Consider the following 24,108-nt stretch of genomic DNA (forward strand, 5'->3'; position numbering starts at 1 on the left):
TTGGAAGAGGATAAATTAAGTTTTAAACTCGGAAATTAACTGCCCCTCTCTTTCCAATTATTTTTTTTATCCCGTATTGGCTCTTAAAAGCCGTCAATACTTTAAGATAAATTATGAAACACGTTTTATTGGTTAAAAGACTGCGTTATGCGTTTTTCTATGCGCAGCACTGACTTTCTTCAATGCTCACGCACCGTTTCCGGGAAAGCGTGCGATCTGATTGGACCGCTGTGGCTTTTTTCGCGGGAAACTCTTCTTTCTCTTTTATTCTGCGTGCATGTGCGTGTGTTGACGTCTTCGGTTTTTCGTGCACAGAGAGCAGGATGAATGAGGAGGAAACCCACAGGCCCACGATACGCTCCGGGTAAGTTTATAGTGTCTTTCACAAAGACATCTTGGCCAGACGTTTGATATTTCCTGTGTCCTGTTTATTATGTTCAAACAGCCGGAAAGAAAAGTTTTATGTAGTAAATCTTCACACGTTTACAGATGCAAATATTCAAGCTGACCTGACAGCGGGCTTCATGACGTGTTTTTAATGCGACGTGTAGCCGATAAACCTCGTGTAAATGTACACAAACACACCAGTAACATTTCATATAAAAGAAGTGAAACAAAGTAAAAAATGGTAAATCTAAAAATGGAGCGCTAATCACAACATCCGGTATTTCCGCCATTTTTAGAAACCTCACATTGCGTCACGGTCAGTAAACAATAATAAACACCGGTGAAATAAACACTGGTGAAATACCACGCTGGAAATTTAGGTGTAGAATAACTTTATTAAACTTTTATTCAAGACGAATTAAAATCAACTGAAAGTTTTTTCCCGGAGTGAACAAGACGGAAGTGACGTCAGGAGTCTGGTGTCTTCAGAAAGGCGGTGACGTGAATGTGTTTATTTTAGGGGGGAAATAATAAAGTATTTATTTACATGTACTGAATATTTATACAAATCCGTTATTCCAAAACACCACCTCATGATTATAGTATTGTAATATTCAGTATCAGCTGGTTTTGTGAGACTTCAGTGAATCTAAACGATCATTCTTTATAATAATAAATCTTATCAAACTGTATTTATATTTATACAAAGTAATGTAGAGTGTGTTAGAGAAGTGAAGAAAAGAGTGCAGGCAGGGTGGAGTGGGTGGAGAAGAGTGATAGCAGGAGTGATCTGTGATAGAAGAGTATCTGTGAGAGTGAAAGGGAAAGTTTATAGGACTGTGGTGAGACCTGAGATGTTGTATGGATTAGAGACAGTGGCATTGAGTAAAAGACAGGAGGTGGAGCTGGAGGTAGCAGAGCTGAAGATGTTGAGATGTTCGTTGGGAGTGACGACGATGGACAGGATTAGAAATGAGTTTATTAGAGGGACAGCGCATGTAGGACGTTTTGGAGACAAGGTGAGGTAGGTGAGATTGAGATGGTTTGGACATGTGCAGAGGAGGAACATGGGGTATATCAGTAGGAGAATGCTGAGGATGGAGACACCAGGAAGGAGGAAAAGAGGAAGACCAAGGAGGAGGTTTATGGATGTGGTGAGTGAAGACATGCAGGTAGTTGGTGTGAAAGAGGCTGATGTAGAGGACGGGGGTGTGGAGACGGATGATCCGCTGTGGAAACACATAACGGGAGAAGCCGGAAGAAGAAGAAATATATTTAATCTTGATAGAACATGAAGTAATAATGTTTCAGTAGTTGATTTATTGTCAGCAACATCTCATTAGTATTTCTGGAATAATAATTTTTGAGAAAATCAACTGGAAATTGATTTGTACTAAATGTACTGATTATTTAAAATATATTTTTTACTTGGATAAAAAAAAAATATGAATGTCAAATTTTTATGCCAATTTTGTTATTGTTATTATTATTAGGGATGTTCTTTATACACATGTAAATGGTCAAAAATCTCTATTTGTGATATTTTGTTATGATATGAATTTTGTTTGACTTTTAATAAAAAATAAACCCCTCATACTATGTACAGTGTTTTGATTTAAAAAGATTTTTTGCTTTTCTATAATTTTCCAAAACAATTTCAGAAAGTATTAAAATTTGGAAGAATCTTCCGGCAAATATTCAAAAGGAGCTGCAAATTTAATTTATTTTTATTTGTATTGCGTTTTTAACAATAAACAACAATCACACTGATAATGTGGTGATAAATGAAGGTGAAGTTCTTTATAAGTGTAAGTTTGTCCCTGATGAACAAGTCGGTGGAGACTGTGGTGAAGGAAAAACTTCCTGAAATGCAGAAGTAAGAAACCTTGAAAGGAACCAGACTCAAGAGGGAACCTCATCCTCATCTGGGTGCCACCGAATGTCTATTTATTACAGATAAACAATGTTGAGGTGCAGTGATGATCAGAGCAAACTGTAGTCCTGAGTCAGTGTAGCAGACTGTTGATATTAACTACAGTCCAAATCCATCCTCAAAGCTCCTGTTACTCCGGAATTTGTCTTTGCAATTGCGTTTCTATATGTGGACTCAGAAATCGACATAATCCACAGGTGATTGCAAATCCTGCGTTACTGCAAATTTTAAATAGAAAAAGCAAAATCCTGACTGAAGCCTTGTGGGGTTTGCGTTTCTGAGTCCTTGCACTGAAAGCTGTCAATCAAGTGTCAGGGGTGGGACTCTGTCAGTGGGCGTGTTTTTATTGGGACACGACGTCACTCACCGTCGACGGCCAACCGGGGAAATGTCAGTAAAGGAAGATTTTGCGAAATGTTTTGAACAATAAAGATTATGAAATTGTGAAGAAGTTTATCATGCTCATGCAGGAAGTTGATGACTGTTTACACTAAAGATTGATTAAAGTAATTACAGTTTTCATAAATGTAAAAGCAATTGACCCTTCGCAAAAACCCGCCTTCCTTAGTTTCTGTTGCCATGACGAGAACGCCCGTCAATCAAGCCTTTTGTGTTGGATGACTGTATTTACCTTAATCCATGTGGAGTATGAACTGTCAGCTTGCTGCACAGGCATCATGATGTCCTGCACAATCTTTGAACAATGACTTCCTGACTGGGGACCTCAGTCGGTCCGGATTGGGAACAGCATCTCAAGCACCGGGGCACCTCAGGGCTGTGTGCTCAGCCCACTGCTGTTCACTCTGCTGACTCGTGACTGCAATGCACAGCTCAGACCACATCATCAAGTTCACCAATGACACGACTGTGATAGGTCTCATCAGCAAGAACGATAACTCAGCATACACACAGTTAACAGCCTGGTGTGAAGCAACAACCCGTCTCTGAACGTTAACTGGAATCACAGTCTTCTGTCATTTCTGTGGAGTTTGTGTCTGATCTTGAGTGTCTCTTTTTATTACAGCGTGGGGGGCGGTGCTGAGGCAAGGAAGAGGCAGGATTATCTGGAGTGGTCCGAGTATTTCATGGCCGTCGCATTTTTGTCTGCTCAGAGGAGCAAAGATCCGAGTTCACAGGTATCAGTGTTCTGTGATCATCTCAGGATTCTTTTTTTTTCCGTTTCACATTCTTTGAGCTTAGTTTTCCTCCTGTGTTCTCTCTCTCTCTCACATATTATCTAAAATCATTTATTTCTATAACTACAGCAGTAAATCCACTTTATTCTCTCGTCACCTTCACATCACCTAGAAAACGTGCTCAACCATGAACTCCTCTGTCCACACAACTTAACACTCCTTTCTTGTTTTTTTTTTTTTTTTTTTTTTTTTTTTTTTTATTAATTTTGGTTTGATGTCCCACAGTTGTATTTTTTTTGTACTTTCATTTCTCTCTTGTTTGTTTCTTTTTTCTTTTTACTTTTGTTCGTTCTTTTCTTTTTTTTTCCGTTTCACATTCTTTGAGCTTAGTTTTCCCTCCTGTGTTCTCTCACTCTCTCTCTCGCGCTCTCTCTCTCTCTCTCTCTCTCTCTCTCTCACATATTATCTAAAATCATTTATTTCTATAACTACAGCAGTAAATCCACTTTATTCTCTCGTCACCTTCACATCACCTAGAAAAACGTGCTCAACCATGAACTCCTCTGTCCACACAACTTAACACTCCTTTCTTGTTTTTTTTTTTTTATTAATTTTGGTTTGATGTCCCACAGTTGTATTTTTTTTTTTGTACTTTCATTTCTCTCTTGTTTGTTTCTTTTTTCTTTCTGAAGGATGCACTAATCTAAGGTGTGTGTGTGTGTGTGTAGGTGGGAGCGTGTATTGTGAATCAGGAGAATAAGATTGTGGGAATCGGTTATAACGGGATGCCGAATGGCTGCGACGATGATCTTTTGCCGTGGTCTCGATCCGCGGATGACCGTCTGGACACTAAATATCCCTATGGTCAGTTTCTCTACGTCACTGCATCGTGCTACTTTAATACATTATATTTAATAACAAGTGTACACACTGCAGTTGTGAAATGAAATACTGTAAAACCATTATAGTTTTAATCCACTTTAATGCTGCAGTTTGGTTTTGGGCCACAAGACGGCGCCAAAGAACAAGTACATTTTCTACCTGTGGTTCCCCAAGAGAAGAAACTGTAATGTAAATCTGAAAACATTAGAGTATCGCATGATTATATGATTCTTTTGGGATTTCTGTCTGGAAGTGCCATTAATTATTATTAATGTGGTCCTTTGAGGCTCTCCACATAAACTAAGACTTAAAGAAAACAAATTCAATTCGAATTAATTAAATACAGAATAAGCACTGCGTGTGAAAACAATCGACATTAAGGACGACAAGAAACCGTGTGATGTATCTGTTTTCTGATTATTCATCCACACGTGTTGCAGACAAAAGTATTGGGACACTTGACTTTTTCCACCTGAATGCAGTTCTTTCCCCAAATGCATAAAATTTTCCCTTCACTTGAACTACAGACTTTTACAAGGGTTGGAAGATGTGGAAGATCTTCTGATTATGAAGCTCCTGAGCATGTTTGAATGTGAACACCGACTGCACAAAACCTAGTGAAATCTCTTCTATTATTATAATTGATGACTGTATGTATAACCTGCTCGTATGTGGGAGTAAAACACACTTCGGCTTGGTGTTCGGGGGTGTTGGTGTTTCTCGGCGTCGCCACATCCAGCTGCTGATGAAGTTCTTCACTGCTGGCAGAAAAAGCGATTCTCCTGGGACTTCCTGCGCTATTCTTCTGGAGAGCAAACATCTGTTCACACTCCAGCATGCTTAGATTCGTGCGTGCGCGTGCGTGCGCGTGCGTGCGCGTGCGTGCGCATGTGTGCGTGCCAACATCTTTATCTTATTTGATGTATTTATTTAAAGCTCCAGTATTTCCGATCGTGAGATTCGTCTCCCCTCTGCCGCAGCCCGAGTCTGCTGCTGATATCAAGAGAATAAAGACTTTATTGTGACCGTCATTTTTACAAATACAATTTGTACACATTTTTCTAATAATGAAAAATAAATTGATAAAGAATTAATACACTAAAGAAAAGAAGCAGATTAATTTATTAGTTATTTATCCATATCTTTTTGTTTATTTCCTTCTCTCGTTCTTTCATTCTTTTGATTGTATGTATTTTTAACTGTGTGTGTGTGTGTGTGTGTGTGTGTGTGTGTTGCAGTGTGCCACGCTGAGATGAACGCCATCATGAATAAAAACTCTGCGACTGTGAAAGGCTGCACGATGTACGTCGCTCTGTTTCCCTGTAACGAGTGTGCAAAACTAATCATCCAGTCAGGTGAGGACACACACACACACACACACACACACACACACACACACTCTTTCTTGTCTCTGTTCCTGATTTAGAAAACTTAGTTTCAGGTTTTTCACTCACCTGTCTGAAATCTCTTGGCCACACCCATTTGTCTCTTTAAAACAATCACAGCTACTTTGATTTGTTAGTTAGCCACGCCCATTGGGATCTCTGGCACAACCCATTAAACCACTCCCAATCATCAGTTAGTCTAAAGTGTCCCACTTAGCCACGCCTACTCAGTTCTCAGTCATTGTCTACTTAGTCACTCCCACTTTCATTTCTGCTTTCTATTTAGCCACACCCACTCCGCATGTGTTGTCCACATAACCAGGCACAGTTAGGGGTTGCTCTCTACTCAGCCACGCCCACTTATCTTTTTGTTATTTTTTTAGCCACGCTCACTTGCTGAAGTAATCTACTTAACCACGCCCACTCACTTCTTAGTGGTTATCCACTTAGTCACGCTAATTTGTGTGTCTGTTGTTATTTGTTTAGCCACACCCACTTGGTTCTCTGCACTGACCCATTTAGGCATGGCCTCTGTTGTCTACTTACTCACATCCACTTGCTTTTCTGCTTTCCACTTGGTAACACCCACTCGTGGTCCTGTTATCCACTTAGCCACACCCACAAATTTCTTATTAGTTATCCACTTAGTCACTCATTTGTCGGTATTTCATTTAGCCACACCCACTTGGTACTCTGGATTGACACACTTAGCCACACCCACTCACCTTCCAGTTGTTGTCCATTTAGCCACGCCCCACTCCACCTCAGTCATTATTCATTTAGCCACGCCCACTTGGTTGTTTGCCGTTTAGCCACACAGATATGTAGTGTTAAAGCGTTTAGCACAGAAATGGAAAAGGTGATAGTTATAGTTTGTGTGTGTATCTTTTAAAGCTCAGGTGTTTCTTCTGTATGTTCTGTAAAGGTATAAAAGATGTCGTTTATCTGTCGGATAAATACCACAGCACCCCGGAGATGGAAGCTTCCAGAAGGCTGCTGGATTTGGCACGTATCCCATACAGGTGAGTCTCAGCACAGGTGAAGTCAGCAAGACTTCCTCTAGATCATACAGACCGCATTCATTATATATAATGTATATATGTTGTGCATCGTGTTCTCGTTAATTATGGACCAAATCTGAGTAACCACATGGATATTAAGGCTGTTCATGTGGAGAACATCCTCAGCTGCACCTGAGTGGTCTTCAGTTCTCTTCTCCACCTTGAGTACACTGCTAGTGATCACTCAAACGTTTTACTGAAAGTCACCTCATGGTTAATGATGGTGAGAGAACATCTATAATTGTGAAACCTTCTGTGGGTTTGTGTTGGTCAGAAGCACAGTGTGCTGCATTAGGAGTTCTCTCAGGTCTGCATTAGACCTTCAGCTGCTCTTACACCATTTATTAGCTTGGTTTCTTTATGACCAAAACATGGGGCTGATCTTCTGCTTGTTTAGTGAAAGTATTTATCATTTCTGTATCTCAGTAAGGGTAAAGAGAGAACATGGAGAACACGATTTATACAATTTATTCTTATTGTTCTGTGTTTTTCAGTCAGTTTCATCCAAAGCAGAACAGGATCGTTATTGATTTTGACTCCATCAGTCGCTCGGGACCGCGCGAGTCTGACGGAGGCTGTGCACCGGCTGTAAACGGAGAAGTGCTGAAACTTGGAACACAAAAATCTGACACATGCTAAAAAGACTAAACTTTTCTTTTATAAAATCTAAATTTAAATGATTTGGGGTTTTTAATTGTTTAAATGCAGAAGACCAGCAAAGGTAAGTTACTGAAATGTGATGCCAGGCACTGAGTAGTGAAATACTGAGTTTTATAATGTAGGATATTTCAGTGGTGCTTGCAGAAAACTTTCCCACGTTCCTTACACACGTCAGCCAAAACATGCTGAGCTTCTGAAACACTAGAATCCAAAATATAAAAATATCAAATACAGAAAAGTGATTGAAGAAATATCAAAATATTCAGTTGTAGGCAGTTTATTTGGTCTGATGTTTGGTGAAATGGTAAAATAAAAATGAGTGAATCATCAGACGTCACTGTACTGCTGTGCTACAGAAGTGCTGCAAGACCAGAACATGAAAATCAACCAAAATCAGTTAAACAGCAGTGACCTTTCTGTACTTTAGTAATATTTTAAGAACCAGTACCTTCAGATATTATATTAGGGTTTAAGACATTTACCAGTGTAAAGTAAATAAAGATCTTATATTGTACTGACATTGATTACTGAAATAACGCATATGGACGCAGTCTGATGCAGTGAGCTGAGTACTGTAAACACCAACATTTTCTACAAACTCAATGACCTTTTGAGAACCTTTTCTATGTTGGTACAGGGTTCTTCTTGTGCTTGGGTGCATCACAAACGGTTCTGCTTAGCATTGAATAAACGGCTTGTTTTTATTTTTATATATATATATATATATATATATATATATAATAAAAAGTCCTAAATGGATACAAACCCTGTTTTTATTTTATTATAATATTAGGAGTAATATAATGACTACAGTTTCACTTTGTTTTCTGGGCAGAAATGTTATTTAGTTCTCAATTAAACTGCATATTAAATGTTTTGGTTTTTAGAAATGTCACTCCTTTGCTTGTTGGAAGATTAAAATGCTCAAATATTACACTGAAAATTATATCCGGTCTTATACACTTGAGGGTTTCTTTCATCTCAAATTATTTTCAGATTCATTCAGCTACAAGTGTGTTAGTAAAGTCAGGTACTGATGTAGGTGAGGAGAGGAAACCTGGGGTGCAGTCAGTGTTCACATTTATCCCAAAAGGGGTTCAGTAGGGTAGAAGCTCTATAGCAAGAGATCGTCATGGAGGCTTTGTGCAAATAGATTCGTCATGCTGGAGCAGGTTTGGGTCTCCTTGTACAAGTGAAATGAAAAATTGCTACTGGTGTCCTAATACTTTACTATTCATTTTATTTCTAATGCGTAATTTTAGTCTTATTTAGTAAATTTTCCTTATTATTTACAGGCTTAAAGGCAAGTGTTTGGTTGACGATGGTTGTTTAAAAAATATTGAAAAGCCCCGTCTCAGAGTCTCTCTTGAGACTTAGGAAATTGTTCCTACGTGTTTGTACACTAAAAGTACATTGTAAATCCAATTAGTTATTAATTTGGTAATATATAATGTAGTGAAGGTCTACTTTGTAAGGAATGTCTGTATCTTAAGTATAAAAACATGCCTGACGACTCACTATAATTTATACCTATACAGTGGAGTATTGGTATAAAGTAAAAATACACATGTAACACACAATCCCATTAGTTATAACAGGTTTATTTCTCAACCCTTTAATTTTCACACTACAGCTTTAAAACATTTGCATCTGTTAAAACAGTCAGGAATGTGGCCTGTAACAAAATGTAAAATAAAATCTTTTGTTTCAAAGAAGTGCTATAATCACTTAGCAGACAATAGCAACTGGCACTGCTCTCATACACATAAGCAACGTAAAGCCAAACCATTAATAGTCATACCCATCACTCAGTCAATCAAATGCACTTTTCGTGATGCTTTTAACCGAACCCATTTGTCACCTTTCACCTGCAGTTGCGAAGTGCTGTGTGTGCAGCAGGATTGCAAGAACAATTGCAAGAATAAATGTTAAATATAAGTTATACGAACAGAATAGTCTGAGCATCTTCTTCTTCTTCTTCTTTTGACTGCTCCCATTAGGGGGCGCCACAGCGGATCATCCGTCTCCACACCTCCCGTCCTCTACATCTGCCTCTTTTACACCAACTACCTGCATGTCTTCCCTCACCACATCCATGAACCTCCTCCTTGGCCTTCCTCTTTTCCTCCTTCCTGGTGGCTTCCTCCTCAGCATTCTCCTACCGATATACCCCATGTCCTCTGCACATGTCCAAACCATCTCAATCTCGCCTCCCTTACCTTGTCACCAAAACATCCTACATGGGCTGTCCCTCTAATAAACTCATTTCTAATCTTGTCCATCCTCGTCACTCCCAACGAAAACCTCAACATCTTCAGCTCTGCTACCTCCAGCAAACATCATAGTCCAGGGAGACTCCTGTCTGACCTCATCCATCAACCTGTCCCTCACCACTGCAAACAGGAAAGGGCTCAAGGCCGATCCTTGATGCAGTCGGACCTTCACCTTAAACCAGTCTGTCGTTCCTACTGCACACTTCACTGCTGTCACACTGCCCTCATACATGTCCTGCACCAACCTCTGAAATGCACAGCAAATAAACAAAAAACATGTGACTAGACTGGCATTTATTATTGGTGTAAACAAAAAAGTGTGTCACGTCTTACTTGTCTTTCTGGAAAAAGGGCAGGCCAATGCTCCTTCAGGGTTTTCACTAGAGGTTAAGTCTCCACAATCTCCCGTCTCCACAGTGGGAAGGTCTGATCCATCTTTGAAGCGATAACAGTTCCACTGGGGTTCTGTTTTTCATTTCTTCAACCAGGAGCTTTCTTTCAGCCTCTAGTCCATCTTTATTCTGGCCCTCAGGTAATTTGGGTAAGTAATTCACCTCATTCCTTTTTGGTCTTTTGAGGCCTTTTGATGCCATTTTCGGGGTGCACTTTATCCCTGTGTTTATTGCAATCACTGCATATCCAGCTTTTCTCAGTTTAGTGTGATAGTTTCCCATTTTGTACATCAAACTGTTCTTCCAGCCAGAGCACCCATCTGGTGAGCCTGGTTCCCTCAGACAGGGATGTTTTTTTTTTTTATTAATGGTAATGCCACAGAACAACATCATTCTTCATTTGGATAGGCATCAAATTTGTAGATCTCCTCTGCAAGTTTCTCCAAAATACCATGCTTCTTGTCTCTTGGCACATTCATGTAAGTACGGTCTCGTAAAAACAGAAGATTTGCCTGTCTCAGTCTGAATTCCACATCAACTGGGAAATTTGGAATGTCAAAAGATCCTGGCCATCGCTCTTGTTGATGAGCTTGGTGTCAACAGAATCTCTGTATCATCTGAGGAGACTTCAGATAGACTGGGGGTAGAGGTAGGTATTAGTGTCAGTGTCACCAATGGTATGACCTTGACAGTAGCCTTTGTAGGTGGCAAATCTTGTACATCATCAAGGTTGCAGAGGGAATTATCAAAGTCAGGATCTTTATACATGAGGGAAAAATCATCCTTGAGTTTGCATTTTTCTTTAACTATTATTAGATTAGATTTAACTTTATTGTCATTACACATGTACAAGTACAAGGCAACAAAATGCAGTTTGGGTCTAACCAGAGTGCAATAACAGCAAGTGTAGGATATGCAGTGTTTAAATGATTTACATAAGTCAAATTAAATGGTATTATAGGACTATAAACAGTAATTTACAGATGTATATGTACTATGAATATATATGTACTATGAACATGATATACAGATGCCTATTACTATAAACAGAAATTTACAGAAGGATGTGAACGGTGAACATAATATATTGCTATTACTATAAACAGAAAACTGGTGTATATATACAATGGTAAGTTATTGGTGAGCAGCAATACTAAGAAGAGCAGTGTGCAAATGAGCATAGTTTTGTGTGAACAGTCAATTAGCGCAATAACAAAGTGTGAGGTGAGAAATGAGCAAATGTCCAAGTGAACATAAGTTTTTGTGTAGACAGTCCATTAGCGAAATAACGAAGTGTGAGGTGTGGGGGGAAATGTAGCAGTGTATGAGGGCAGTAGGATCAGCGAGGGGCAGAGTTCAGTAAAGAGACAGCTCTAGGAAAAAAGCCAGAAGTTTCATGCTCTGAGTGATGCTGAGTCTAATCTCCTCCATTTTGTTCACCAGTGACCGAACATTGGTGAGGAAGATGCTGGGTAAAGAAAGCCAGTGTGGCCTTAGCTTTAGCTTGGCTTTCACTCCACCACACTTCCCCTGCCTTTGTTTACGATCGTTTTTACGATTTGTTTTACGGTTGTCGTAAACCAATATCCAAAAGCTCACGTCGGGTGTGCAATGTAAAGGCACAGCTGTTCTGCACGAACAGACCCGAGTTAAGGAACAGAAATACCGCAAAATTGCCGATTCTCGAGAGACCCTGAGCCTTGTGATGTACTGGCGCCACCATCTTGGGTCATTATCTTAAGTTCTTCAACTGTTTCTGGTTTCCCATCTAGTGAGACTTTATGCATATCCTGTTCATTTACAAAAATTCTTAGTTTAAAGCTTCCCATGGTCCTATAAACAGCAGACATGACTTTAGTGCCAATTTCACATGCAATCATTCAGCATAATATATAACGCTTCATTATCACATACACATTGCCCTTTACTAGATAGGAGGATAAGGGGAAAGGATCATTTAGATCAGAAAAATGAGAGACTGTGAGAGACCCTGCCCCACTGAAGCACAACTCATAAGCACGCAAGTGTTCAACATACCATTAAGTCAAAATCCTACAGACCAACAGGATTTCTGTATTAATAACAGCAATATTTGCTGGTACTCTGGGAGACCTGAAAAAGTTCCAACTGAAATTATTATATCTGCACTGTATTTTACACCATCAAGCAGATGATGCAACCAATATTGTACTTTGTCTGACATTATGCTGATGAAGGGAGTTTTGAACATTTTCAGGGAAACATGTAATCATAACTGAACTCACTTAATCAATTTCCAAAGAAGGCTTTGAAGAATGATGATGAAGCCAAATGAAAGGCCATCATTTTCTGGTGTCTTACAGCTAAGCTTTGTTGTAAAATCTTAAAATTGCGAGTGTCATGCACAACCTTTAAAAAAAATAAAAGTGCTTCCCTTCAAAATGCATTGTCCACACGTCTACTAGTGGGCTGAGGATTTTTATCATTTGAGGGTAGTGTTCAATAAAATGATGTTTTGGACGAAGTTTGTAGGTTGGAAAGGTTTGCTGCAGTAACTTTCTATGTTCTGAGATTTTGTATTCCAGGAAGTGTAATAGCCTTCCAAAGAAATCCAAAGAAAGTCCAAAGAAATATGCTGCTTGGTAAACAAATCCTAAAGAAACACTGACAGTTCTTTCTCCAAAAAGTCATGCAGGATGTCAGGTGGAAAACCATTGACCACATGAAAGTGTCTCAGATTTTCACTGAATGAACACCCTCTTTTAACACCATGATGTCTGGCCATAGCAGGGTCATGTACAACATCTTGTACAGTATTGTTCAAAATAATAGCAGTACAATGTGACTAACCAGAATAATCCAGGTTTTTAGTATATTTTTTATGTGCAGTAGATTCTCAGAAAACAAACAAGACCCAGCATTCATGATATGCACACTCGTAAGGCTGTGCAATTGGGCAATTAGTTGAAAGGGGTGTGTTTAAAAAAAATAGCAGTGTGGCATTTAATCACTGAGGTCATCAATTTTGTGAAAAAACGGGTGTGAATCAGGTGGCCCCTATTTAAGGATGAAGCCAGCACTTGTTGAACATGCATTTGAAAGCCTGAGGAAAATGGGTCGTTAAAGACATTGTTCAGAAGAACAGCGTACTTTAATTAAAAAGTTGATTGGAGAGGGGAAAACCTATAAAGAGGTGCAAAAAATTATAGGCTGTTCAGTTAAAATGATCTCCAATGCCTCAAAATGGAGAGCAAAACCAGAGAGACGTGGAAGAAAACGGAAGACAACCATCAAAATGGATCAAGAATAACCAGAATGGCAAAGGCTCAGCCAATGATCAGCTCCAGGATGACCAAAGACAGTCTGGAGTTACCTGTAAGTACTGTGACAGTTAGAAGACGTCTGTGTGAAGCTAATCTATTTTCAAGAATCCCCATAAAGTCCATCTGTTAAAAAAGGCATGTGCAGAAGAGGTTACAATTTGCCAAAGAACACATCAACTGGCCTAAAGAGAAATAGAGGAACATTTTGTGGACTGATGAGAGTAAAATTGTTCTTTTTGGGTCCAAGGGCCACAGACAGTTTGTGAGACGACCCCCAAAATCTGAATTCAAGCCACAGTACACAGTGAAGACAGTGAAGCATGGTGGTGGAAGCATCATGATATGGGCATGTTTTTCCTACTATGGTGTTGGGCCTATTTATCGCATACCAGGGATCATGGATCAGTTTGCATATGTCAAAATACTTGAAGAGGTCATGTTGCCTTATGCTGAAGAGGACATGCCCCTGAAATGGTTGTTTCAACAAGACAATGACCCCAAACACACTAGTAAACGAGCAAAGTCTTGGTTCCAAACCAACAAAATTAATGTTATGGAGTGGCCAGCCCAATCCCCGGACCTTAATCCAATCGAGAACCTTTGGGGTGATATCAAAAATGCTGTTTCTGAAGCAAAACCAAGAAATGTAAATGAATTGTGGAATGTTGTTAAAGAATTATGGAGTGGAATAACAGCTGAGAGGTGCCACAAGTTGGTTGACTCCATGCCACACAGATGTGAAGCAGTTTTAAGAAACTGTGATCATACAACTAAATATTAGTTTAGTGATTCACAGGATTGCTAAATCCTAGAAACAAAAATGTTTGTACAAAATATTTTTGAGTTTGTACAGTCAACGGCACACACTGCTATTTTTTTTAACACACCCCTTTCAACTAATTGCCCAATTGCACAGCCTTAAGAGCGTGCATATCATGAATGCTGGGTCTTGTTTGTTTTCTGAGAATCTACTGCACCAACTGGTAACTTGTTTGCCACGTAGCAATAAAAAATATACTAAAAACCTGGATTATTCTGGTTAGTCACATTGTACTGCTATTATTTTGAACAATACTGTACATGTCTGTCATGATTCTCTTTTGTCCTTAAATGGAGTAGACCTGAACTTCGAGTCTGGAGTTTCATCATCATTTATTCCTCTTTAAATGTTCTGCTTGATGTTGAACTGATGCTGAACTGTATGTTGGTGATCAGTAGATTCACCAGGCGCCAATTAGAACACCTCTTAAGTCTGGTTCCTCTCAAGGTTTCTTCCTTCTTCATCTCAGGGAGTTTTTCCTTCACCACAGTCGCCACCGACTTGTTCATCAGGGACAAACTTACTCTTATAAAGAACATCTTATGCATTTTTTATCACCACATTATCTGTGTAAAGCTGCTCTGAGACGATGTTCATTGTTAAAAGTGTAATACAAATAAAAACAAATTAAATTGAATTACATTTACTTCATTACTGTCCACCACTGCGTTCAAGGACATGAACTTTCCCCATACAAATATAAGGCAGCAGCAGTTCCCTTGGTTTTTGTATTTATAAGAGTACCAAGTTTACCTGCAATCTTATTCTATTATTCTTATTTTTATTATAAAGTTCATAAAAAAAATTAGAAAAAACATGACAGAACAGTGTTGTTTACACTGCAAATTTCAGATCATGAGATGTTAGAAAGTGGATTGCAGAGAGCAGTTGACTATGCCCTCAGGTAATATCATGGTTTTTTAGCAGTTCTGGCAGGTAATAAAAGCCCTGAGAGGGCAGGATCGGTCCAAAAAGTCAGCGTTCATAATGCCATGTTGCAGCGACACAAATTCAATTTTCAGCCATAATGTGTCAGGTGTTTTTTCAGGTTGGTGAGGAGACAAAAATGCAATCTTTTCTATTCAGTCCTGACCCACTTTTATATGAAATGTAAAAGCAGTTTTACACTGATAATGTAGTGATAAAGAATGAATAAGATTTCTCCCTTTCAGGAACTCGAGCGTTTGTAAGCGTTACATACGTAACCTAGAGACGTTCCTTATACTGTAATTGCAAGTTTGTCCCTAATGAACAAGCCGGTGGCGACTGTGGTGAAGGAAAAACTTCCTGAGATGGCATAAAGAAAAATAAACCTTGAGAAGAACCAGACTCAAGAGTGAACCTCACCCTCATCTGGGTGGCACCAAATTTACATTTATTACAGCTAAACAATGTTAAGGTGTGCAGTGATGATCAAATGGAAACAGTAGTCCTGAGTCAGTGTAGCAGAGGAACATTAACTACAGTCCAAATCCAACCTCAGAGCTCCTGTGTTACTTCGTAATTACATGGATCCCCAGGCCATTGATGTGAAGCCCCAGCTACACACTCTTCTCCAATTGAAGAGAACTTTATCCAGCAGACCGGGACGAAGCGGGCAGATCTGAGGAGAGGAGATGGAACAGTGGCCTACTTTCACTGAGCCTCTGACTTCAAAGATCTAAACCTGCATCTAGATTTACATGAATCTGCTTTGTGGCAGTGTCTATTATTAAAAGTGACTATAAATTAAATGTGTTTAATTAAACTAATAGTAGAGCTTTCACACTCTTTATGGGTGTTTCCCTTTTGTTCATTTCTCAGTTCTTTTAAAAAGGAAATATAAAACAGGAAAGTGTTTAAAAATTATCTAAATCTCATTTATCTCCTGTTGAAAGTTTTGTTCAGGGTGTAACAAGGTGTTACACCTACTAAAACAATTTCTGTAATGCCAGTTAATTAGGTCATAAACAACTTTTCATCTCAAATGTTGGTTGTTTGTTGTCAAGTCAAGTAGGATTTATTGTCATTTCAACCATCTACACTGCAGTACACACTGAAATGAAAGAGCATTTCCCCAGGACCAGTGTGCTACAGCAAACAACATAAATTAACAAGGAACACAGAAGTACACAACTCTAAACTAACAACAAAAAGTGCGCTTGTGCAACATTTAGTGCAAAATAAGGTGGGGCAAGAAAGAAAAAAAGGCAAGAGACAACACTTTTGTTTCATTGGGCATATATGAGGTGGTATTAAGACTACAGAAAAAATTCAATAAATAGAACAATTTAAGTAAATGTACATGTTAGACCTCATGTGGGTAATACAGATGTGTTTGTTTGTGTTTTACATTTAATATTTCATTTTCTAAAGATTTGATCTACTTAACTGTTCTGCTTATTTCAGCAGACTTTACCAAATGTCTTTATTCAAGCCATCCTTTATTTATTCACTCATTCGATATGCAGAATTGTCAGGACTCTTTCCTTTTAATAGAAATTATTGAAGCAAAGGCAAAAGGACTGGCGCGATTTAGCAAGTTTTACAATGCAATACAAATCGTAAATGTTGATGTATGACTCTGCATTTAGAAAAAGACAGTGTGGCTTACAAGTATGGCAACTTCTTCCAAACCAGCAAATCTGAATGGCTATAAAATGACAAAAATTAAGGTATTGTATTGGCCAAGTCCAGACCCTAACAGTTGTTGAAGGTGGTCCTATATCTTACTGTATTATAGGATTTGTAATTATAGACTTTAGCTGGTCCAGCAGAAAAACTCTACACTGCACTAGATAAATATAACTGTATAGAACTGTAAATTCATAGGATATGCTGAAATATCTTACACACACACACACACACACACACACACACACACACACACACACACACACATTTAAATAAATGTCTAATCATTTATCTTTTGGTAAATTGCAAAAATGCAGATGTGTATGGTTTTCTTCAGGGTGTAACAAGATGTTACATATACTAGAAAAATCTCTGTAATGCATCAGGGAAATAGTAGCTTTTTGCATAAGTTGGGCATGACTTCAAAGCATTTGTTGTCAAGTCAAGTCAAGTCAAGTTTATTTGTATAGCGCTTTTCACAACAGACATTGTCTCAAAGCAGTTTTACACAAATCAACAGTGAAGGTGAATGGTGTGAATTTGTCCCTGATGAGCAAGCCGTGGCGACTGTGGCAAGGAAAAACTCCCTTAGATGTTATGAGGAAGAAACCTTGAGAGGAACCAGACTCAAAGGGAACCCATCCTCATCTGGGTGACATCAAGAGTGTGATTATAAATCTTTCAACAATACAGAACACTGAAGAGTGAGAACTAACATGATTACTGGAGTATAAGATTATAAGTAATGTTCTTTCTGCAGTCTTAAACAGTCTATATGGTTAGTAGCTCCGAGTTTTATAAGCTCAGCATTTGTGATCACCACAGATCCAGCATCAGCTTCTCCATGCCAGAGCCTTTAAACACTCCAGGAGGTCCAATGTCAAAACTCCACACATGTAGCGGGATCCAAATGGCACTGGTACGTCTCTAGATGGTTCAGGATGTTTGTGAGTTCGGCATCTACTTCTTTAAAGGTCCGTAATCATCACGAGGTGGGAGGTGACTGGAGCTGGAGCAACCTCAGGATGCCTCGGGATGGGAGAGAAAGAGAAGCAGTGGAGAGGAATTAGTGTAGCTGCTGTTCATGATATTAACAGCACAAGTTGATAATGTGCATGTGATCAGATGTTCTGGAGCACAAGGTTATGATGTGATGTGTGTTATGTGTAGGCTTTGCTAAAAGATATGTTTTAATCTACACTTAAATTGGGAGAGTGTGTCTGAGCCCCAAACACTGTCAGGAAGACTATTCCAGAGTTTAGGAGCTAAATGTGAGAATGTTCTACCACCTTTAGTGGACTTTGCCATTCTACGAACTACTAGAAGCCCAGAGTTTTGAGATCTCAGGGAGCGTGGCGGATTGTAGCGTGTTAAAAGACTGGATAGATACATGGGAGCCAAACCATTTAGTGCTTTATAAGTGAGAAGTAATAGTTTGTAGTCTAATCGAAACTTAACAGGAAGCCAATGTAGGGACGATAAGATCGGGGTTATGTGATCATATTTTTTTGACCTTGTAAGAACTCTGGCTGCTGCATTCTGGACTAACTGAAGCTTGTTTATTAATGATGCAGGACATCCACCTAGTAATGCATTACAGTAGTCTATTCTGGAGGTCATAAACGCATGGATGAGCTTCTCTGCATCGTATATAGACAACATGTTTCATAACTTAGAAATATTTCTCAGGTGAAAGAAGGCTGTTTTGTAACCTGATTGATGTGATTTTTGAAAGACAAGTCGCTGACTAAAATAACAACCAGGTCTTTTACCGTTGAACTAGTGGTTACAGAACATTCGTCTAAATGCAGGTTGAGATGCTGGAGCTTTTGTATACTAGTTTTTGGGCCGATGAGCAAAATCCCAGTCTTATCAGAATTTAAAAGTAGAAAGTTATGGGTCATCCAATCTCTTATTTCGCCTGGTTTAGATGAGATATATAGCTGAGTATCATCAGCATAACAATGGAAGCTAATTCCATGCCTTCTAATAATATTTCCTAATGGAAGCATGTATATTGTGAAGAGCAGGGGTCCTAGAACTGAACCTTGCGGCACGCCATAATTTACTTGCATTAGCCTGGATAGCTCTCCATTTAAATCTACGAAATGGTAACGATCGGACAGGTAGGATTTAAACCAGCTTAATGCCTGTCCCTGAATGCCGATGTAATTTTGCAAGCTATCTAGGAGGAGATCATGGTCTATAGTGTCGATTGCAGCACTGAGATCTAGTAGAACCAACAGCGAGATGAAGCCTTGGTCTGAAGCTAAAAACAGGTCATTAGTGATTTTAACTAGAGCAGTTTCGGTGCTATGATGGAGCCTAAAACCTGACTGAAATTCTTCAAAGATATTGTTCTTTTGCAGGTAGGAACATAACTGGGCAGCGACAATCTTTTCTAAAATCTTAGACATAAATGGGAGATTTGAAATTGGTCTGTAATTCGATAGTGTGTTTGGATCCAGATTAGGATTTTTTAATGAGGGGCTTAATAACTGCTAACTTGAGGGATTTAGGGACATGACCTAACGATAGTGAAGAGTTAATAATATTCAGAAGAGGTTCACCAGTTGTATATAACACTTCCTTCAGTAATTTAGTAGGAATTGCATCTAACTGAAATGTTGTCGATTTAGCTGTGGCAATAACATTATACAGCTCTACCTGTCCTATACATGTAAAACAGTGGAGTTGTGGAGTTGAAGGTAACACTGTCTCAGGAGATGCTGTCAGAGGTTGAACTGCCACAATTGTTTTTCTATTGTTATCTATTTTTTTCAGTGAAGAAATTCATAAATTCCTCACTATTAAACTGTGATGGAACACAATTTTCAGAGCCCTGATTTGTAGTTAGTTTAGCTACAGTACTGAAAAGGAACCTGGGATTGTTTTTGTTGTTTTCTATGAGTTTGCTCAGGTGTTCAGCTCTAGCAGCTTTTAGCGCCTGTATGTAGCTGAGCATACTGTCTTTATACGCAATTCTAAATACCTCCAATTTAGTTTTCCTCCATTTTCTCTCCAGATTACGGGCTGTTCTCTTGAGGGCATGCATATGGCTATTATACCAAGGTGCAGGTGCTTGTTCTCTAACCTTTTTTAACCGGATGGGGGCAACGGTGTCTAATGTGCTAGTGAGGATAAGGTTTATGTTGTTTGTTATTTCATCAAGATTATTATCAGTTATGGGTTTAGCGAGAAATTGAGATAAATCAGGCAGGTTATTTATGAATCTGTCCTTAGTGGTTGGAACAATAGTCCTACCAGGTCGATAACGTGGTGCAACACGGCTAATCTGCTCTACCGGTAGTGTGTACAGTATAAGGTAATGGTCTGTGATGTCATCACTCTGAGGTAAGAGATAAGATAAGATAAGATAAACCTTTATTCGTCCCACAGTGGGGAAATTTCTATGTTACAGCAGCAAGACAAAGAAATAAAAATAGATGCAAATATATATAAAAAAAGAATATACAAAAAATAAAAACAGAAATAAAAATAAATAATAATAACAATAATAATAACAAAGAAATAAAAATAAATGCAAATATCTAAAAATAATATACATATACTACAATACCAGTATATATACAGTACAATGTAATAATACAAATAGGAAAAAACAAAAGTACGCTTTTTAAGTCATGTTTTGAGGTAGTATTGCACGTAAATTGCGGGTAATATTGCACATAATATTGTACCTGATTTGTTTAATAATATTTCACACAGATAAAGTTATTGCACATCTTAAAAGTAATAGCAGTGTTGTATGTTGGTGACTGGTTTTACTGGGAACAGCTTTGGTTGTATAGTCTAATAGCAGCAGGAGAAAAGACCTTCTGTATCGCTCCTTCAGACACTTGGGATGTATCAGTCTGTTACTAAAAGAGCTGCTCAGCGATGTAACGGTTTCATACAGGGGGTGGGAGGCGTTCTCCAGCAATGATGATAGTTTTGTTACCATCCTCCTTTCTCCCACCTCCTGTACAGTGTCCAGGGGAATCCCCAGGACAGAGCTGGCCTTCCTGATCAGCTTGTCTAGTCTCTTCCTGTCTGCAGTAGATATGCTGCTGCCCCAGCAGACCACTCCATAGAATATGGCTGAGGCCACCACAGAGTCAAAAAAGGTCTTCAGTAGCTCTCCCTGTACTCCAAAAGACCTAAGATATCTATATCAGTGACGTCTGCTCCGTGGGATATTATTAAGTCTAATGTGTGGTTAAAACAATGAGTTGGTCTGGTGACGTTTTGTTTAACCCCAAAAGAGTTTAATAAGTCAACATATGATAATCCTAGAGCATCATTTACATTATCTACATGAATATTAAAATCTCCTACAAGCAGCACTTTATCAAAATTGATCAAGAGATCTGATAGAAAACAAGCAAACTCTTGAAGAAAATCAGCGTAGGGCCCTGGGGGTCTGTACACGGTGACCAGAGCGAGTTTTCTATGTATGTCTGAAAGTACAACTTGAAGAACAAACACTTCAAATGATTTAAAGCTGAAAAATAATTTCTGACTAACATTAAGAGAAGCAGTATAAATGGTTCCTACACCCCCCCCACGACCAGTCTGACGGGGCTCATGCTTATAAACATATCCTGACGGTGTCGACTCGTTTAGACCCATATAATCACCTGGTTTAATCCAGGTCTCAGTAAAACAGAGTGCATCGAGATTATTCTCTGTGATCATCTCATTTATAATCAGTGCTTTGGGTGCAAGTGATCTAATGTTTAAAAGACCAAACTTTAGAACTTTTTGGTGTTTGCTTATCTGGCATTTTTCAGTTTTAACTGCAATAAGATTATTTCTGGATCTTGTGTATTTAATTCATGGTTTTACTACACGAGGAATAGATACGGTTTCTATAAACTGGGCTGTGTGTGAACTTGTAACTATTTGGTCTGTTGGTTTCGTGTTCTTATAGTTGAAGATTTCCTTCACCAGTCAGATGGTGTGAAGTATCCTAGAGATGTTATCTGATAGCACTGCTGCTCCAACTCTGCTGGGGTGCAGGCCATCAGGGCGGAAGAACCTAGGACGCTCCCAGAAACAGTTCACAGTGTCGCGTTCCGTCTCGCAGGGAGGGGCGAAGCGGTTCTCGGTTGAGATCTCGAAGGCCCGTAGTGGTGGTGAGGGAGACGTCTTCGACCGGGGCTTGGTGTCTAATGTGCTAGTGAGGATAAGGTTTATGTTGTTAGTTATTTCATCAAGATTATTATCAGTTATGGGTTTAGCGAGAAATTGAGATAAATCAGGCAGGTTATTTATGAATCTGTCCTTAGTGGTTGGAACAATAGTCCTACCAGGTCGATAACGTGGTGCAACACGGCTAATCTGCTCTACCGGTAGTGTGTACAGTATAAGGTAATGGTCTGTGATGTCATCACTCTGAGGTAAGATATCTATATCAGTGACGTCTGCTCCGTGGGATATTATTAAGTCTAATGTGTGGTTAAAACGATGAGTTGGTCTGGTGATGTTTTGTTTAACCCCAAAAGAGTTTAATAAGTCAACAAATGATAATCCTAGAGCATCGTTTACATCATCTACATGAATATTAAAATCTCCTACAAGCAGCACTTTATCAAAATTGATCAAGAGATCTGATAGAAAACAAGCAAACTCTTGAAGAAAATCAGCGTAGGGCCCTGGGACGTCTTCGACCAGGGCTTGGCTTGTCTCTTCCGCCGCTGCCGCATCCAGGGTCCGTGTTGCACCTTTGCCGGAGTTGTAGGTGCGCTGGGTCTGGGCAGAGAAACGCGCAGAGTTGAGGTGCTGGGAGCGTTAGGTTCAACCCGGGAATTTACCTGGGACGAGTGCACGTCCGCCCGGGATGTTTCCAGCGCCGCTTTCCGCTCTCGCAGCCGGGCATGCTTTTCATGCAGCTCGCTAATCTGTTTCTCCAAAACCTCCATCTCCAATGCCATTCATTTGCAAATCGAACAAGTAACTGTTCCTGTAAATAGATTTGTTTTCTTAATAGAAATAAGATTTTTTTTAAATAAAAATTGTATCTATTGAAGGAAAAACATCATTATCCCTTTAGTTTAAAAAAACCCAACTAACACCATTAAATTAATCAATGTTTTAATTAGATTAGACACAACAGAGCTTGAATATACAGTAGATCAAAGTATTTGTGTAGTGCAACCCTTGAATTAACCCATCTCTATATGAGCTTGAGATTAAGTGGCACTGGTTAAAATTTCAGTCAAAAAATGTCCAATCAACCTGAGGAGCCAATCAAATCTGACAAAAATAATGAGTGAAAATCCCAAACAGGAACGTTTCCCAGCTGAGTTGAAAGCTCCTAAAGTAGTTTAAAATGTGCTGACCAAAATATACTATAATAATAGAAAAGACTTTGAACTTTTGCTTTGAGAATGTTAATGGAGAAGTATAGAGAAGGTCAGAAGGAGTTGCATTGTGTGTTTGTGGATTTAGAGAAAGCATACGACAGGGTGGAGAGAAGAGTTGTGGTACTGTACGAGAAAGTCAGGTGTGTCAGTATGTGAGGGTGGTGTAGGACATGTATGAGGGCAGTGTGACAGCAGTACATTGTGCAGTAGGTACGACAGACTGGTTCAAGGTGGAGGTTGGACTGCATCAAGGATCAGCTCTGAGCCATTTCCTGTTTTCAGTGGTGATGTACAGGTTGACGGACGAGGTTAGACAGGAGTCTCCATGGACTATGATTTTTGCAGATGATTTTGTTATATGTGGTGAAAGTATGAAGCAGGTTGAGAAGAGCCTGGAGAGGTGGAGGTACACGCTGAAGAGAAGGGGAATGAAATTTATTAGGAGTAAGACAGAGTACATGAGAGGGAGGGCAGTGGAGAGGTGCGGTTGGAGGCAGAAGGGATTTCAGCATGTCCCTAAAAATATAATTCCTGAAAACTTGGAATATTACATTTACATTTATGGCATTTGGCAGATGCCCTTATCCAGAGCGACTTACAACTGAGCAGGGGGGGGTTAAGGGTCTTGTTCAAGAGCCCAGCAGTGGCAGCTTAGTGGTGGTGGGATTAAAATTTGGTAATATAGCAATATTATTGGCATCAGGTCACCTTATCCAATTGCGAATTCGTTTTCTATGGACATGCTGGACAGTGATGGCCCTATTTTAGAGTAGAATCAGAGTCACAGACATTGCTGATGTTGCTCTAGAGAGACTAATGTCCTACTAAGCTGCATTGGCTCCAAGGCACTGGGGTTGTCTGCTGAAAATGGTCTGGCATAGTTTGTGCGGGGGTGT

At 39.3% G+C, this 24,108-nt stretch overlaps 2 protein-coding genes across 3 annotated transcripts in view; both read left to right on the forward strand.

Moving 5' to 3' along the window:
* Positions 1-215: 215 nt before the first annotated feature.
* dctd (dCMP deaminase) lies at positions 216-7,958 on the forward strand. The gene is made up of 6 exons (XM_046836473.1): positions 216-364; positions 3,345-3,456; positions 4,185-4,320; positions 5,577-5,693; positions 6,649-6,745; positions 7,279-7,958. Exons 1-6 carry the CDS (start codon positions 324-326, stop codon positions 7,421-7,423), a joined length of 648 nt encoding a protein of 215 aa, XP_046692429.1. The 5' UTR covers positions 216-323; the 3' UTR covers positions 7,424-7,958.
* Positions 7,959-10,086: 2,128 nt separating this feature from the next.
* LOC124401110 (deoxycytidylate deaminase-like) overlaps positions 10,087-24,108 on the forward strand; it is a 45,944-nt gene continuing 31,922 nt past the window's right edge. Inside the window, exon 1 of one of the 2 annotated variants that reach the window (XM_046873094.1) lies at positions 10,087-10,258. The gene's annotated coding sequence lies outside the window, so the exon portion shown is untranslated. The remainder of the gene's footprint in view (positions 10,259-24,108) is intronic. The other variant, XM_046873111.1, reaches the window with a different exon arrangement.

This window comes from Silurus meridionalis, chromosome 2 (assembly GCF_014805685.1).
Source record: "Silurus meridionalis isolate SWU-2019-XX chromosome 2, ASM1480568v1, whole genome shotgun sequence".
Taxonomy (NCBI): Eukaryota; Metazoa; Chordata; class Actinopteri; order Siluriformes; family Siluridae; genus Silurus; species Silurus meridionalis.

Coding starts and splice junctions, on each gene's coding strand:
- dctd (XM_046836473.1), top strand. CDS start 324: ATGAATGAGGAGGAAACCCACAGGCCCACGATACGCTCCGG. Junction 3,457..4,184: donor GCAAAGATCCGAGTTCACAG/GTATCAGTGTTC, acceptor GTGTGTGTGTAG/GTGGGAGCGTGTATTGTGAA. Junction 5,694..6,648: donor AAAACTAATCATCCAGTCAG/GTGAGGACACAC, acceptor TGTTCTGTAAAG/GTATAAAAGATGTCGTTTAT.